The 18,723-nt window shown below is 34.1% G+C and overlaps 1 protein-coding gene across 4 annotated transcripts in view; it reads right to left on the minus strand.

Annotated features, from left to right (window-relative positions):
• The window catches only part of PPM1B (protein phosphatase, Mg2+/Mn2+ dependent 1B), a 73,200-nt gene that overhangs the window by 28,989 nt on the left and 25,488 nt on the right, over positions 1–18,723 (minus strand). For all 4 annotated transcript variants that reach the window (XM_031672623.2, XM_006211448.4, XM_006211447.3 and 1 more), the window contains one exon: positions 3,672–4,531. In XM_031672623.2, coding sequence (XP_031528483.1) covers positions 3,672–4,517 — 846 coding nt within the window. In that variant the 5' untranslated portion in view covers positions 4,518–4,531. The remainder of the gene's footprint in view (positions 1–3,671; positions 4,532–18,723) is intronic.

Below are 18,723 nucleotides of genomic sequence, written 5' to 3' on the forward strand. Positions count from 1 at the left end.
GGACTGATACTGCCTCTGGACATTGTTATTAATTTCCCCTCAATTTAATCCAACTATCAGGTATTATCTCACGTTTTAAAATAAACACGCTTCTGACAGGTGGTGTATACAATATAAATTAAGGAAAATCAAATTATATTTAAAAAACCAATTTAAAGGAATATTGGTATTTATGATTTAAGAAAAGCAAAGCAGTGGCAAAGTAACATGCATAGTATGAGCCATTTTTGTAAAAAGCAAAAAACAAAAACAAAAGGAAAGAAAACCTTATTTTTTAAATACTTTTATACATTTGTGTGAATTAACACAGAAAACTATTTGGAAGGATATATAATATGCAAACTCTAAACAGGGTTTACCTAAGGGCGATGAGACTGATGAGGGACATAAAGATTAATAAATACTTCAAACACTGTTGTATTTGTTCAAAACTTCTAAAATTAATCTTATAATTACTGAAGAAAGAAAAGGAAAATCTTAATGTTTCCTTGGGAAAATTTTTTTATCAAACCCTCTGGGAAATACTGGCAATATATACACAAAATTTGAGTCAGAAAACTTGGATTCTAGTCTCTGCTTCAACAGTCACCAAATAGCTGACATAAAGTTTGTTTTTTAAAACAGCCTTTTAATGACAAACCTCTAATTTCTTACTAGCAAATTAGAAATAAAAATTTTTATTTTATTCCCCTCAAAAGTTTCTATGAGGATAAATGAAATGAGTGTGATTTCTAAGTTATGAAAGGCAATGGAAATAGGAGTTACATATTCTATGCAACCTGAAATTCATTAGTATAAACACCATGAATACTAGTAGCACTGGCAATAAAATGGGAAAGCTGCTTTCTTAGGGACCATTCTCCCCTAGTGTTAATTATCTAAATAGGGTGATACCTGACCAGAGTCATCCAATACTTACAGCTTCATGTTGTTAACAACCCTGAAAGATGATTATCATCAACAATAATAATGCTAACGACCCTTTAAGTTTGTTGTGAAAATTAAACAAGTTAAAATGTGTTAAGTGTTTAGAATAGTATTTGGCTAACAAAAAGCAATAATTTATTGATATTACAGTGATTACAATGATCATAATCTCCAAAGATTTCATGAGTTAACGTGTAAAAGTTCTTGTAAACTATTAGGGCATGACAAGTGTTAGAAAATATTAACACTTAATTTCAATCTATTATCAGGAAAACATCTTTAAAACATTTACTTAAAAATTAGATATACTTCTCTCTCTCCTCTTCAAGCAGCTAACACCTACCGAACAATTGCCAAGTGCTAAGCACTGGCCTACATGCTTTCCATGGATTTTAAAATTTAGATTCAATCTTTCAGATTTAATTCAAAGCAATCATATATTTTAATCATATTGTTTTATAATACTGCTAACCCTTGGTTTTACAATACAAACAACTTGAATGACAAAATTATGGAGTTAGAAAAAAACAGGAATGGTAAGAGGTTTATTTAGTCCTATAAGCAGCATGCAGTGTTGGTTCAAAAATTAATACATCTGTTATGTTTCAACACAAAACAGCTAACTCAGGTTCTCAAAACTGATTTCAATTTAAATACCACTTCATTCAAACTATGATGGTCAACCTCATTCAACTAAATTAAATGAAGAGGCTGGTGTTCCAAACCCTTGTCCCTTTTATCATTTCTCATTTCTGAGATTCTACCTAATCTTTTAACACCCTAAACAGAAATATTGAATCACCTTAAACTGATAAAAACCTATCAAATGGAGATACGCCACCAGAATCATTTAAAACCCATTCAGAAGGATGGAGTCAAAATTCCTGAAAACTAACATCCAAAATTTCAACGTAAGGGGGAGTGCAGTTAATCCCCAATATAAACGTCTTTCTTTACTCCAAATTACAGACTTAACAGATTTCTGGTTATTTCCTCAAAACTGCATGTCATTCTGCTATAGAACCACAAAAAATAATTTAGATCAATACATACAGACATAGAGATCTCTCTACTACATATTGTTGAACAAAAAGGCAGATTGTAGAATAAGTAAAATGATCTCATTTTTATAAAAAAAAACACATTTTTCTGAAGCAGGGAATACTGGAAAAACATATACCACATTAATGAAAATAGCCAACTTAGGTGGGTGGCAAATTTTGAGTGTTTCTTTACATATTCTGTAATATCTAGATTTTTAAAAATATACTCTGTATTATTTGGATTTTTTTTCCCAATAACAAGAATACACTTCTTTTTCCCCCAAATAATTGGGGAAAATGCTGTTTTCACTTCCTAGTTAGGTAAAAAAAAACATGCATGGTTTTGTCTCAAAAAGCTGCAGGTCAGAATCTCCATTTAGAGTCCAGAGGGGAAGACATTTTTAGAGCCACTTACTATTCGATCACTGACAACCACAAATATTTCTGTACTTAATTCATCCAGAGAACTGAAAAGGATACAATGTGCTTTCAAAACAAATAAAAAACAGAAGAGCCAGAGGTATCATCATTAAAATCCTTTCAGAAAAAGGCTGCCACCTGGAAACACCAGCCCTTAAATTTTCTTTTTGAAGTTGTCTCTTCCCATTCTAGAAAAGTAGATGCTCCAGCAAAACCTGGATATTTCCAGAGATCCTTTGAATAACTTTCTGGCCATGCCTCTATCTTCCACAGCAACTGTCATGGTAAGGAAATAAAATGGCTCTAATCTAGATAAGATAAATAAGTCAAATATCATATAACCAAAGGTTAGTTTTGGCTTGGTATCTTTTCAATCAGTCACAGAATACCTGCATATTCTAGGCAATGGCCAGATAACTCAAATTTTAATTGATGACTATACAGACACTGTCAAAAACCCACTTGAAACTACTGAACATTTTAAAGATATCCAAGGAAATTGCTAGTTATCTGTTAAGTCTAGATTCACTCCCCCCCATTACTGTTTGAAGTTAAGACTCATAGACTATTACAAACGTAAATTAAAGTTAAGTGTTCCACAGGAATTTTTCATAGGATTGTATTTTATAATAGTCTTTTGTTTTTTAATCAGTGATGATTAAAAATATCTATATGGAAAAGAATTTTAATCTCTTCTATAAAAGTAGGATATTCTCTACCATGTCATACATTATTTATATAAAGAGTCACATGTAAATTCCTTTTAGATTTTATTGCTAGGAAAAAGCTTTTTTCACTACATAATAAGAAATATACAATTCTTACTTCAGTTTTTGTCTTAGCTGCTAGCAGGCTCAGAACTAAATTACAGAACTTTGGTCTAAGTTCCTGGTATATCTTTCAATATTTTATGTGGCTCTTGATCATTTGTACATCTAGTACAGAATCATACTATATATATGTATATTATCAAACTGCTTCATAATCAGGCATAAGACAACTACTGTCAATGTTGAGAATTATAATGAAAAGTCACAATTCTGTATGGATGCCACTGCCACAACATGCCATACTTAAATGACAACAAATTTATTAAACTTAATTTTCCAATTAGAAGGTTGAGACAAATAAGGATGGTGAAGAAAATAATTTTGAAATATATATAGGTCTTCCCTAATGAAAATACTAAAAGTTTTAAAACTTTAAGTTTGCTTAATTTTACTTACCATGCCTTATCAAAACTAGTAGGGTATATTAATTATAATAAAAAGACTTACATACCTTATGTAAACAAGTGTCCACTACCCAATTGCACACATTTTCCAGGTCATCAGATACCTCAAGCCTAGATTTAACAAATTCACAGAGCTCCTCATTACTCATAACATCCCAGATCCCATCACAAGCCAAGATGATAAACTCATCCTCTTCTGCTCTTAAAATTTCATAAACCTCAGGCTCTGGAGAAACAAGTTGTTCTGTTGGACCCTTGCCATCAACACACTTGTAATCATAGTCCCCCAGAGCACGAGATACTGCTAACGATCCATTAACACGCTGTATCATTACGCTGCCTCCTGCATTTTGGATTCGCTCCTTCTCCCTTGGGTTGCAAGGTTTGTGATCCTGGGTAGAAAAGCAGACTTGTCCATTCCTATACAGAACAGCACGTGAATCGCCACAGTTGATAAAGTAGACATGCTTAGGTGAAATCATAACTCCCACGGCAGTTGAACCGCTCCTGTCCATGCCATTTCTGAGGTCTGAAAAGTTACGCATGTATTCATCGATTTTCAAAAAGCCAGTTCTGATACCATTCTTGACGTTTTCCACTGAAGGCTCAAGAGCAGATCCTGATTTTCCAGCTGCCCTAAAGTCTTCGTTATTAGTGATGTGTTCTAATAAATGTGTTGAGCAATAATTTGCTACTCGGGATCCAGCGTGACCATCATAAACTGCAAAAAATGACCAGTCCTCCAAGCCGTGAGGAATACCTACAACAGCTGTGTGTGCATCTTCCATTTCCACTCTCCATCCTTGCATGCTGCTCAGGCCATAACGTAAACCATTCCCAGCACCATGAGCATTATGTTTCTCAGTTTTAGGTTTATCCAAAAATGCACCCATGTTTATTAATGAATCTGAAAGGGAAAAAAATTGTAGGTGTTACATGTTAAAAATTTCTTGTACATGTTTAAATTGGATAGAAAATTTATCTACAATATTCTACCTATTTTCTAGTAAATCCTAATCTCAAGTATATTTTTTTCAGTATTATCCAACTTTACTAGAACAGCAAAAAAGAAGCCAAGAAAATATCCCCATACATCCTTCTTCTAGAACAGTGGTTTTTCAATCCTAGCACATTAGAATCTCTGGGGTTGGGACCTAAATACCAGTAGTTTTTTTAAAAAGCCTCTCTGGTAATTCATATGTGCAGCAAGTTGAAAACCACTGTTCTAGGACAAAGGAAAACCAAGAAACAAAACCTGTTTTTTAAAAAAAAAATTCAGTTTATAACTCTAGGGTTCAGTATATATGAGGGAAAAATCAGAATATTCAGAATGGTGCAACACTTTGATGTAATCAAGTTTTTTTCTGCCAGTGATCCTAAAGACAACTCCAAAATTTAATTAAACATAAAAATCTCGGTTCTACAAACATTTGACTTTGCCTAGGTTTCTCTGCATATCAAATTAAAGACTTTACTTGATTGACTGAAACCCATTACTTGGATTCTCTTAAAAACAAATATAACTTAAATGATGTGCTAAAGAACACACTGCTTAATATTGCCAAGTCTTGCAATCCATAAAGTAGCACTAGGATAGCTTTTACTCAGTGCCGGCTGACAAAGACTTAAAACCATAGAGAACTGTAAAGTACCACTGTGCACCACCCTCCCTCCCAACTTTACCATTATTTTAGAGTAAAGCTTTTCCAATTTCAAACGACTTCAGAAAGGAGAATGCCCTGGTATGCTTCCCACATACAACCCTAGTCCTAACAATTGCTAGTTGTGTGACCTTGAGTAAATTTCTTAGTCACTCGTACCTCAAATTCCTCATCTGTCAAATGGTAGTAACAACAGTAGTACCTACACTTCACAGGGTTGCAGTGAATAATGAGTTAACGCGTAGTGCTTAGAATAGTGCTTGAAACACAGTAAACCTCATAAACTGTTTGCTGTTATTATTTGCTCAAAATACAGATTTCATAGCCTCATCCCTGTAACTAAAGATTTTTTTCCCCAATAGATGTTGGATGAGATCTTCAAAAAAGCATGCTGGCAACTAAAGAATCACATTTTGAGAGACACTTGTCTAGCTCAACTGACTTTCGTGTGGATCTACATATCTTTGTAAGATAACTTTTTCAGCTGTGACTGTTATCTAACTTCACAAGAAAACTATATATTCCTATTTGTAAAAACTCAATGAACCACCACATACGTATTTATAAATTATAGCAATTTTATAACTTTTATGAGTTATACATAATATTGTACCAAGAAATTATATACAAATACTTATAAAAAGGAATTTTGAAAGAATAAGACTTTACACATACATAAAAATTATTTTCATTCAAGTATAATACAAAATTATATTTTGTATTGAGAGCAGTGTAATAGAATATGCTTATTTTTAGCACATTGGTTTAATACTTCAAAACAGTGACTTGAAAGCCTAGTTCTAAGTCATTTTAATTTAGATTGTTTTTAATGCCTATTTCACCTGAAAAGACACCTTATAAAGATGCCTAAATGCAAATTAAACTGAATTGTTGACTGTATTTATCAACCACTTTTCAATCCTAAGTACCATTTATATAAAAAAATACATTTGTTGGCATTGCTGTTTCACATTTCAACAAACAGGTTCAAAACCCACAAGAGCTTCTCATAAGATTTTTAAAAATAGTTTGGAATTTCTATTTCCAAATTTGGTTTTGATTTAGGAATAAAGAAAGGTTGGAAGGCAGGTGGGGTCTTCAATAGAAAGCTAGAGGGGACTGTAGGAACGATAGGGAGGGTGGGCGGCCAGCTTGGAAAACCATCAGGAAACAACAGGACCCCTGAGGCTGGGCAGCCGAATACTGTGAAAGCTACACCAAGAGCAGCCTTGCCTGCTGCTGCTTGCTGATCACTGCAACGCTTTCTCTTTCTGCCTGTTTCCTTTCTGAAAGTCACTTGCTCAAGATTCAAAGTCTGGGAAATTAATATTTATCTGACTGAGCTTCAGTCTCCAGCACACCTATTGGTTGTAAACAGGGATTGAATTCTTCTCCAAATTAGTAATCTTTTTTTTAGGCTCCAAATTGATCTCATTTTAAAGTTGAGGTTGTCCCATTAATGATTTAATTCTTCAAACATCAGGAAATATCATACATATATTTTACATAATGTATACGTACAGCTAAAGAGTAATAAAACAAATACCCACATACCCACCACACAATTTAAGAAATAGAATATTGTCAAGACCGCTGAAGCCTATTTAATCCTGAAATTTATAATCAGTATCCCTTCTAGTTTAACCACATTCATGTGGGACTGTTTAGTTTTATATGTCTGACGCCTTACACTGGTGTGAAGTACAGTATGTATTACTCTAGCACTTTTTTCCTGACTGAATCAACTGTACTTCCGAGATTCATTCACACTGATGCACAGAGCTGTAGTTCCTTCACTATATGCCACTAAGTATTTGTACCACAAGTTTTATCCATTCCACTATCAATGAGTATTTCAGTTCTCATTTTTAAAAATTATAAAACATTGCTGTTTTGAAAAATCTTGGTGCACACGTGTTTTCCTAGAACACATACTTAAATTCCCGTGCTTGAAGTTTACAGTTAATACAGATTTTTCCCCAACAACAAAAAAATCACAAAACAAACCATTTTCAGACATTTCGCAAATGCTCTTTTGCTAACACTATTTTCTTTAAAATAATTATTTTCTAAGTAAATTTCATCTTGATGGGAAGATTAAGAGTGTGTATGTATGTGTCTTCTGTTATCCGAAAATACCCACGTTGGAATTAGCAATTCCTATTTTAAGTTCTCTAGCTCTTCAAAAGCAAAGAACTCGCTATAAGATAATCATCAAATCTCAATGTGGTAAACTGTAGCTTCTCAGTTACTTCTCATCTCTTTTACAGCAAACCCTTAGTATCAACTGGTTCCAAATCCTCAGATTCAACCAACCACAAGTTGAAAATACTCAGGGAAAAACAATTTTCAGAAAGTTCCAAAAAGTAAAACTTGAATTTTCCAGGCAGCAGCAATTTTTACCTAGCATTTATATAGTATCAGGTATTATAAGCAATCTAGTGGTGACACAGGGAGGATGTGCGTAGGTTCTATGCAAATACTACGCCATTTCATATAAGGGACTTGCGCATTGGCATATTTTGGTATCACCGCTGTAAATATCTCACTGGATTTTAAAGTTAAAGGTCTGATTTTTATAAAATTAACTACACTGATGACACCCAAACAACTCTGAACTCCAGATTCAGTTTCTTTGCTGCAGTAATTTGCCTATAAATGATGCCGCGAACGATTTTCACCTTAAGTGACTATGATTTTTCTTCCATAAAAGACTGTCTTTGTTAAAGAAGCATTTACTGTTGAGGATATACATTTGTCTAGCACTTCTTTGCTTTTACTCTTCACTCCCCCAAAATGGATTTTATTACTGAAACAAAACTTAGCAAATACTAAGGGCAAAGTATGTTACAAACATCTATATTTTAATCAATCAATCTAATTTTTTGATAGGAACCTTTTAAAGTCACTTGCTTATTTTTTGAAGACAGTTTAATTAAAACTTGATCAAATGGAAATCAGTGTAATCACAGGTCAACTTCAGTGTGACAGAACGATGAGCACAAATGAAGGAGTGAAAATTCTACCCTTCCCGACAATCTCTCACCAGCCCATGCGTGGGGAAGTGAGTGCCAATCACTACATTAAATGTAATCTGCCCTTTTCAAGATGAAAGACAATAAATAGAAGTTCTAATTTTAAAAAAATTAACACTGACGAATGGTCCTGCATATTCACTTTAGAGACCACCTGGTCTATACAACTCTGTGGGCCTAAGAGTTTTTACAAGGCTGAGGGTATATGCATAGCATGCATTGTCTCAAGACTGAATAAACAATGTTGTCTACACATCTGTCTTTTTCCATTGCCTTCTTTGACAAAAATACATAGCTGAACCCACAGCAGCATAATGTTATTATTTACTTTCTTAATCAGTGGCACACAGTAACTGTACTATCAAGTACGAATCTGAGAAATGATGTTTTAAAAGCAGTTCTCATACACAAAAGATTGGAGAATATTGGCTTTTTACATTTAAGTAATTTGCTTAAATCACTTTAATCACATTTTAAAAATCACTCAAAAGGTTTCACATGTGTTTATATATTACATAGCATTAAATTCTGGGTTGATTTAAAAATGTTTCATTTATAGTTTAAGTGCATGAAACACAGCAGTAAATTATACAACTTTTAATGTACTGGTCACAGGAATACTTTAACAATAGTTCAACAGTGCAGTCACTCATTCAAGCATTTTCTGAGTGCCTACTACATGCTGGGCACGGCATTAGGTAATGGGAATAAGATGCCCCTCCCCTAAAGGAATGTATAAGGCTGGTGGAAGATAAAGACAGTTTGTAAGCTATGAAGGCATACTCTGATACAGGGGTATGATGGGATAAGGACAGGTCTGCCAAGAAGAGGGGTCAAAAAAGCCTTAAGTAGTTAAAATTTTCCAAAGAAAGAAGCCTAAGCTGAGACCTAAAAGAAGTAAGTGGGAGAAGAAATTAGACAACATATACACAGACCAAAAGAAGAGTAAGAGCACAATTAATTTGGTATGATTGCTATGTGTATACACACGAGCATTTCAAGAAGCAAAGAAGAAGCAATGAAATCCTAAGAATGACATTATTTCCTACTGAGATGTCCACTGTCTACTTACCTTGGAATCATGATTTGGGAACTCAAAGATGTGTCATCCCCCTCCTGTCTAAGCAAGCAGCAAACCCAAGTGAGAATAATTGCTTTTTACTGAGAAGAACAAGTCTGGGAAGAAGTTCTAGAGGTTCTAAAATTTAGACAGGGAGATACCTGTATATAGCTAACATTCTTTTCTAGAGTAAATGTCCACATAAAAAAACTCTGATACCTTTGAATTTGCTTACAAGCCAACTCTGAAAGGGGGTGAGGGTAGAGGATGGATAATCTTTACATATAACAAGCCAAAATTCAGTTAAAAGAAACTTTAAGGGCCGTTTAAAAACTCAAAATTGAAATATTACTTCAGTGTTCAAAATAAGGTCAAATACTTCCAAATGTACATATTAAAAAGATACTAACATTACTCGTCACCAGATACAACAGTTTCAAAACTGAGTATTAGGTTCCCATTCTCTAACGCCCCCACCTTTAGCTCACTCAAAATCATCTCTACTCTTTAATCCAGATGCCAAAGGCTTCTTTCTTCCTTTCCCCCTAAACATATCTAGGGAATAGAACTTCATCGAAAGAACTGGATTCATAGTTGCTAAAGATGTGAAAAGGCTAATCTCCAGTCACAAAATACCCAAGAATCAATGGATAAAATTCCCTACTATTTTTAAAAACATTAAATATAGTGAGTGCACTTGGTTGTTAATCTATTTTGATGATAAACTCCGACAAAAAACAAGAAAAATTATCTGAAGCATAGTCTTTAAAAATCCTTTGAATTCAAAATTCTACAATCAAGCCCAACTATATTTCACATTTATAAACAAAATTGATAGCACAACAGGAAACAATAATAGGTCATCAAATAATATAGCTTCATTTTTTTAAATAACAAGTAACTTAGAAAAGCAAAGGAAAAATCCCTCACTCTACTGAACATTTGTAGTAACTGATTCTAATATAGCCTAAAAATCAAAGTAGGACATAATTTAAACATTTTAAAAATCATGCCCTCTCTTCTTAACTATCCTCCATCTTTGCAAAGTCAGGTTTGAGTCATATCTTTTCAGGAAATCCTTTCCCCATGGTGCTCTATTAAACTTCATTAATGCTCACTTCTTTACCATCCACTTAGCACTAGAGTATGCTACTTTGTATAATTAATGACCCTTCTGTGTACACCTAGTTCCCAAAACAGTAATTCATATTTCTTTATTTTCCTGCCAAAAAAGTACTAAATATATGTTAGGAAGGTATTTTTTTAAACTAGCTTGAGAGAAGTTGTTTGACAAAGCAACATTTCCATCCTTAGTAAATGCGGTAACTTTGTTATGTGGCCTTTCTTTATCTAAGGCCACACACCCCCTAGAACTGGAGTAGATTCTATGAAGGAAATAGACATCCTTTATATTGTATTATTATATTGAAAGGAGAAAGCCTCATGTAAAAAAATAAAAAAACAAACAACAAAACCAACCCTGAACTCATTACAGAAGAGCTTCATTCTCTCAAAGAAGACTTCCAGGGAGGACAGCATCCAGGAATGGAATCTGGGGTAATGGATGCTAAAATGGTGTCCACCACATGGAGGCAATCCAAGAATTACACTATGCGAAGGAAGCTGTGCATTCCAGAAGACAAGGCCCAGACTAGATTATGTATTTGGCTGTTGTGCTCTACTTTATTTATCTTTGGATTTCCCCTACCTTCAGTGAAGTTTAAAAGTTCTTATCTCAATTATCTCATGTCAGATTAAGCGGGGAAAGTCTCATGCCCATGTTCTAGAGAGGGTACTGAAGGTAAACTGAATGTTGTCTGCCTCCTGTTAAGTCAGTATTGAAGGGCAGCAGTAAAAAGGGAGAAGGTCTCCCAAAGGGGAGAGAAATTTTGGCTTAAGAAAATGAGCTGGGAATGAGAGGACTGGCCACTACCTGCTTGGATCTGGACTTTTTTTTTTTTTTTAAGAAATAAGTTTACTCATACATACTTATAGTCATTTTAACTATAATGGTTCATTCCATAGGATCATCTATCAGGTTTGGCATGAAGATGTTCTCAGATGAATTACAAAAATATCTATTAGAGGAGATTATTAGGACCAAGTACCATATTTTACTGAAATGATCTGGGAAAGCGTCATGCAACAGAAAGTCCAGAAAACTATGTATTTGAATATATACATCAATCTAAACTCCAAAAGACTCAATGAAATGACCCCCACAGAACCAAGACATTATAGTACCTAAAATGATGTTTAAAAAATTTTTAAACTAAACAAAAATTCTTAAATTCATTTACTTATTTATTTTATTTTGGGGGGAAGGTAATTAGGTTTAATTATTTTTAGAGGAGGTACTGGGGATTGAACCCAGGATGTTGTGCATGCTAAGCATGTATGTGTTCAACCACTTGAGCTATATATACCCTCCCACCTAAAAAAAATTTTCTGATAATAAAGGTATACTAACTCGCACTCAAAATTATAAACATATGCAACCAATATCATCTTAAGACAAGAACTGTAGGAAAACAAGGAAAATAATGTCCAAACATTGGGTTTGATTCCTGGCTCTATCAAGTATCTGTTTTCCTAGAAAAAAAGTTATACAAAACAGTACTGAATATCCTCTGTTCTGAAATCCTATGTTTTTAGAGTCTGATTATTTGTAAGTGAATTACCAGCTAACGACAGCTGAAAGATTGTATGTGGCATTTTAAGATCAAAACACAGCTTACAATGGATAGAACAATACAACTGGACAAGTTCGTATCTCATATGCAATCCCTGGTTAATGTAAAAAAAATTATAGTAATAAGGATCTAAGGATTTAACCAGATTACTCAATTTCCAAGTGAAAGTTAAAGAAGTTTTATGGGCTTGTTGCCCAAGACTCCCAAAATGATAGCAACCATACCTCTTCTTCAACTTAAAAAAAAAAAAACAACTAAACCAGGCTCAAGTCAAGTACATCCTCTTATATGAAAGCCTACAAACCATTCCAAACAAAAGTATTTATCATCTTTCTGAACTTCTAGAAATAGTGTCTCTCACACACAAGGCAATTAACTATAAACTGCTTTATGATAAGCCTTGTATTTTGTTAACATTTATACACCTCTCAATGTGCTTGTATCATGTAGAACTGAGTTTCAATTTCATTTTATTCAAGCCAAAAGCAATCTTCTTGCTGAAGCTTACCTTTTGCAGAATTAAGCTTGCTTATTATTACATTTTTATTATTTATGCAATTTGGATTTTACTTTTTTTTCCTTAAAGAAAGGCGTCACATATTTGGCATGGCTACCTTTGGGGGAAGTTTAGGTTTACATTCTATGCAAAGGCAGTCAATGCTTCTCCATGGCCCAGGGCACTGTTTGACAAAAGAAGGGAATAACATTTTAGCAATGAACACCTCCCCCACTGACATAATGCAAGTTTTTAAAAATATAAAATGTCTACAAAATACTACAAATATATATATATTTTTCCCCCTCAGAGGGAGGGTCAAAACACTCATCAGATAAACAAAGAACTTTTGGATGGCAAAAACAGATGAAAAGCAACAGTCATAAAGGCTGAGAATTAGTTTACCTGATCCAAGCTTACCTCTGAATGAGCTACAATATTTGATTCATGTGAAGGACTTCTGGTTAAAGATGAAGGACTGAACAGAAGCATTTGTTTCTCTTCTGTTCTAAAATTCTGTTCAACTTGATAAGAGACCTTTTATACCCATAACAATAAAGTTAATGGTAATGGAGACAATAAAGGCACTGCTGGGAAGTAGAAGAACCAGACTTTAGTGGAATGACCACTAAGCTAAAAACTAAGACAGTGGTGAGGAAAGAAAAAAGCAAACTAGTTTAAACTCCTCTGGAAGTAGAGGTGAAACTGGGGCTAAAAACAGGGAGACTGATTGAAAGTCTACTGAAGAAGTAGCTGGACTCCCAGAACCCTCTGATTCAGTGTAGCTGAATGATTGAATACAACCCTCACTCCCCGAAGAGAAGGAGGTTTATTTCTGAAGAAGATAAAAGAGGACCTTTGGAACCGGCAGAGATGCGAGCTGAAAGCTAGATTTAAAATGTAAAATTAACTGAAAGTTTATACTTATTTGATATACTAACCTTTTTTCAGACACTTGGTTTCCAACATGCTGGCAATCAAATTTATACTCTCTAAACAAGAGAAGAGCTTTTCTACTCTTAGGAATCTCACTAGTCCTAAAGGAACTGCTAAAGGTGCCAACATTGGAGGTTACGCAAACAAATAGGCCAGTCAAAGCACAGACTCAAAGCTTCCAATCAGCTATTCAATGCCCACTTTTAAAAATATAAGCAGACAGTCCATGGCCAAACACAGAAGAATTTCCCTAATAGAAGAGAGAGGGACAAAAACAAGCAGAAAAGGGCAACCAGGAAGAGAAAGGGATTAGCAAGGAAACTGAAGGCTAGAAAGAAAGAAGGAAGTAAAGAAGCAAGTGAGCAAAATCAGAAAGATAAAATTTTGAATCCATGAAATAACAGAATGTTATTAAAAGGGAAAACAGAACATTCAGAGGAACAAAAGAGCTCCTGTAAAATAAAAACATAATCATAAGAAGTTGGGAAGATAAAAGATGAAGGAAACTCCCAGAAATTAAAGCACATGGTAAAACAGCAGAGGATCAGTCCAGGAGGTTCAAGAGCCAAAAAAATAGAGTAAGAGAATACAGAATATTTAAGAGAAGAAGTAACTTTTAAAAATAATCTAGGAAAATTTCCAAACTGAAGGGCATGAATTTCAAGACTGAAAGGGCCCACTCTGTGCCAAACACAATGATGAAAATAGATACTTACAAAGGCACATTATCAAAAATTTCATAACACTGGAAGTAGTTAGAGTCTATATGCTTTGAGAGAGAAAGAGAAAAATTTCATACAAAAACTTAAGAATCAAAATGGCATTGGTCTCAGCTGGGGGAAAATCTGGGATTGAATTAATGATTAGTACATCAAACAAAACTTAATAACTTTAGTACATCAAACAAAACTTATTAACTCCAAGGAAAACAAGAAATTCTGCGAGAAATAAAAAGTAATCCTATCTTGAAAAGATGAGAAAGAACAGGGGTGAGGGGAGGTAGACGGGGGAAGGTGTCTGCGTGTGTTTGGGTTAGTGATTAAATCTATCTTCCATAATGGGATAGTTCATTTCTAGAACTAAAAAATCAAGAAGCACAGTTGTTCAGAAATTTGAAGATAAATTACAAAGAAATCAGCTGTAAGAGTTCTTAATGGTTCTGGGGAATCTTCTCCAAGAAGAGCTTATAGAACTATTTGGTTCTTTAAACTGTGTAAATATTTATTTTAATCACACACACACACACACACACACACACACAAAACAACTAAACAATTAAAGAAGCATAAAGTAAAACAACAGCCTACTACATGGGTAAGACACAAAGAACGGTATTTCATAGTGTCACCTAATTTCCCTAATATAAAAAGGTCCCATAAATTAGTAAAAAAAAAAAAAAAAAAAAAAAAAAAGACCAATGACAGAAAAAGGGACCCTAAAACCCCACAAATGGATCTTAAATTATGTCCAACTTCACACTCATGAAAGAAGTGAAAATTAAGACTATATACCAAGATATTTTTCATTTGTCATACCGGCAAAGATCAAAGCTTTGGTAACCATTATCTTGAAGAGATGATGCAGAGCTTACATTGCTGGTACAATCTGAGTGAAAGGCAATCTAATAGAATCTACCAAAACTTACAGCTGCACATACTCTTCAATCAAACTCTAAAAATTTACCTACAGGTTTATTCCCACATGTACAAAATGATACGTGGGCAAAAGTAAAATACATGAAACAATCTTGGTATCACTCACTTGGGAACTGATGATTTTATTTAACAGGGATGAATTATGATACATGCTTAATGATAAAATATAAAACATAATACCCTACAATTATTTTTAAAAGAATATATACACTGTGTGGGCACACACACAGATGTATATATTCATACATAGATGTATATATTCATTTTCTGGAAGTGTACACAGAACCGATACCTTTGGAGGAGAGAAATCAACAGACTAGAAGACAGGGAGTGCAAGAGATAGTCCCCATTATATACCATGTTGTACCTTTTACACTTTAAGTCATGTAAATGTAATAAAAATTAAATAACTGAAATTTAATGAATGTTATTTCAATTAGGAAAATTCCTTTAAAAGGAGGCTTTAGCAATCAAAAGCTGTAATCTATAAAAATCTAAATGACTATAAATATTAATATATTGATACCCAAATTTTTTTTTCTCTGCAAACAAACCAAAGAAACAATCATTCATACTGACACAGTAAGCGAGCCAAAGATCCAGCAGCTACGTCAAGACCCAGCACATACATCCTGTTCATTTTAATATATCATCATTTCCTTGAAGTGAATCCTGCTATTAAAAAGAATAAAAAGCATGAATTCTACACTCAATGCAAGATAAAAATTGAGATGTAACTAATGGTCTCTATAAGACAGTATCAAACTATGGCAAAGCATATCATAAATTCATAAAGAGACCTTTATACCACAGAGGGACAAATCCCTTTCTGGAAAGAATGTAGACCAAGACTAAATATTTAGTATTGCTATACTGTAAATAAAAATATCAAATTCTACTTAAATGAACTGCACTTCTGAAAGAGACAAAGGGAAAACAAATCATGGTGTATATTATAATTTTTTAGAAATAGGATTAACAGATACTTCTCTAGATGTGAACATAAAAGCTGTACTACAAGGCATGCTAGCAAAACCCCAGTATTTCTGGTACCTCTTGCAAGACATTTCTTCAGTGTAAGATATTGTAGTATAATCATATTCTGAAAGAGACTTGATACAAATGCAATATTAAGCAGATCTGGCTAGCAACATATAAGACAAGTTTTTCATATTTTCACAATGGCAGTAAACAAAAAATTACAGATGTCACTGAAGAAAAACCAAAAAAAAGTTTCAATTAAAGAATATAATTATATCTTATATAGGGATTGGTAATATAAAGTCAGCATATGGCTAACATTATGTAGACTCAAAATTACCCCTGCAAAAACCTTTAAAACAATAAAAGCTAACATTATTTAACAGGCTCTCTAATATGACAAGGCACTAGGGCCTGTATCAGCTTCACCTGTATCAATCCATTCACTTAATCACTACAACCACCTTATAAGGTAGATACTATTACTGCCGTCATTTTAGAGATGAGGGCACTGAGTCACAGAATGGCTAAGGACCTTGTCCAAGGTAGGTAGCAGAGCTGTGTAACCAGGCTGTCTAGCTCCAGAGTCCATTCTCTTAACCATCAACAACAAACACCAAAGTAAGTATTAAAAATATGCCAGGTCTTTTTCTCCTCATGAACAAAAGTATCTGTATATGAGTCTTGACTCTGGTTTCTCTCAAACACACCATGTATTTCATTAGCATATCCTATCAAATCTATCTCCAAATATATCCCCAATCAGTCCACGGCTCTCCATCTGTGGCTGCATCATCCCTGTCAAAGTGAACATCATCTCTTGCCCAGACTACTATAATAATCTCCTAAAAAGCAACCCTGCTTCCACTTTTGTCTCTCTATAATTCATCCTCCAGAACAATCTTTCTTAAAAGTAATGAAATCATGTTACTCTTGACTTCACACAGAATTTATAAGAAAATTCAAACTTACTACAGCCCTCTATGATCTGACCCCCTGTTTAGCTCTTCACCTCACTTCCTATAACTCTGCATCATCACCTATGCTCTCTAGACACTCTAGACTTTTCTACTCCCTCAACATGTCGAGCCTGTTCCCCAACTCTGGATTTTTGTTTGTTCTATTTTCTCTTCTTGGAATCACCCTTATCTCTCCACCCCCATACTTGCCTAGCTGGCTCTTTCTTGACATTTAGATCTCAGCCCAAATGTCAACTCAAAGAGACCGTTCCTGTCTACCCAATCTAAAGTATTCCTGAAACACCACAACTGCTCGTCTTCCAAATGTTTTTCACTCATGGCTTGCTGAAATTGTTTTCCATTAAATTCTTTCCTTTTTTGACCCCAATCAGAATGTAAGCTCCAAGAGAAGAGAAACTACATCTGTCTTGTTCACTGTCAAAATGACTAAAACTATGCATGGCCCATAGTAAGCACTCCATAAATATTTACGGAATGAATGAATGAGCAAGTGAGCACCAAATGAAGTAGGTGGCTTGCTATAAATAATCTGACAATGCTCACATTATGGGGGGCCTACTGCAACTGAAAATGGTTGAACCCTGGTTCCCAACTCAAGCTCATTAAAGCGAAAAAATATATGTAAATAAAACAGTCTGGAGTAATATCAGGCTCAGTACTCAGACTTGCCAAACAGATAAAGCAACACATTCCATTCTAAGAACCACATTTTAAGAGGGACATTGGCAAAACTAAAATATACCCTAAGCAGAAGAATGAGAAGAGCAGGCAGCTCAAAAAACAGATCATAGAACAAATATTTGAAGACACTGGGGATGCTTAGACTAAAGAAGAGGTATTAAGTCCTAACAGGGCTCATAGTGAATATTAAATCCTTGTAAAAGAAGAAACGGCTTATTCATTTCAGAGGACAGATCTAGCAGGTGTCTGGTTAACATTTAGACATTTTTAAAAAGATTATGTTATTTATTGGGGATGCTGAAAAGATGCAATTAAGTCAAAAAACTGGAGTTCAGTTGTCCTTCAATCATTTAACATTTAAAAATGTATCCATCCACCCCCACCGAAGTTTTTTTTTTTAAGATACCTCTATGTTAAAAGATGTCTGTTGTTTATAAACATATTGGAAACCAAGATGCATCATTATCTTGGCGTCTACTGCAACATAAAAATATTAGTGCCCTTTCCAAGCTAAAGTCAAAATAGAATATGAAAAGGGGAGCACATAAACAAAGAAGGGGGAGTGGAGGAACCTAAAATCTGTGGTTTCCACTAAAATGACTATTACTAATACTATTGAGAAACATAAAGGATAATACAAAGGAAAAAAATTGTACCCATGTAATAATATAAAACTTGTACACATAACAGAAAATACACAAAAATGAATATGGCTGCTGTTAGACTGATAATGTTATGGGAGTTCACAGCAATTTTAAAATACTACCTTTAATTATTATGGTCAATAATTACTGAATGTTGAAGTAGGTGATAGGTACATGGGGGCTCAATGCATACTGTTATTCCTACCTTTATGTATGACTGAAAATTTCTATAACCAGGATTTTCTTAAATTAACTTAATGCCGTCTCTCTAGGTTCT

The sequence above is a fragment of the Vicugna pacos genome, chromosome 15 (assembly GCF_048564905.1).
Source record: "Vicugna pacos chromosome 15, VicPac4, whole genome shotgun sequence".
NCBI lineage: Eukaryota > Metazoa > Chordata > Mammalia > Artiodactyla > Camelidae > Vicugna > Vicugna pacos.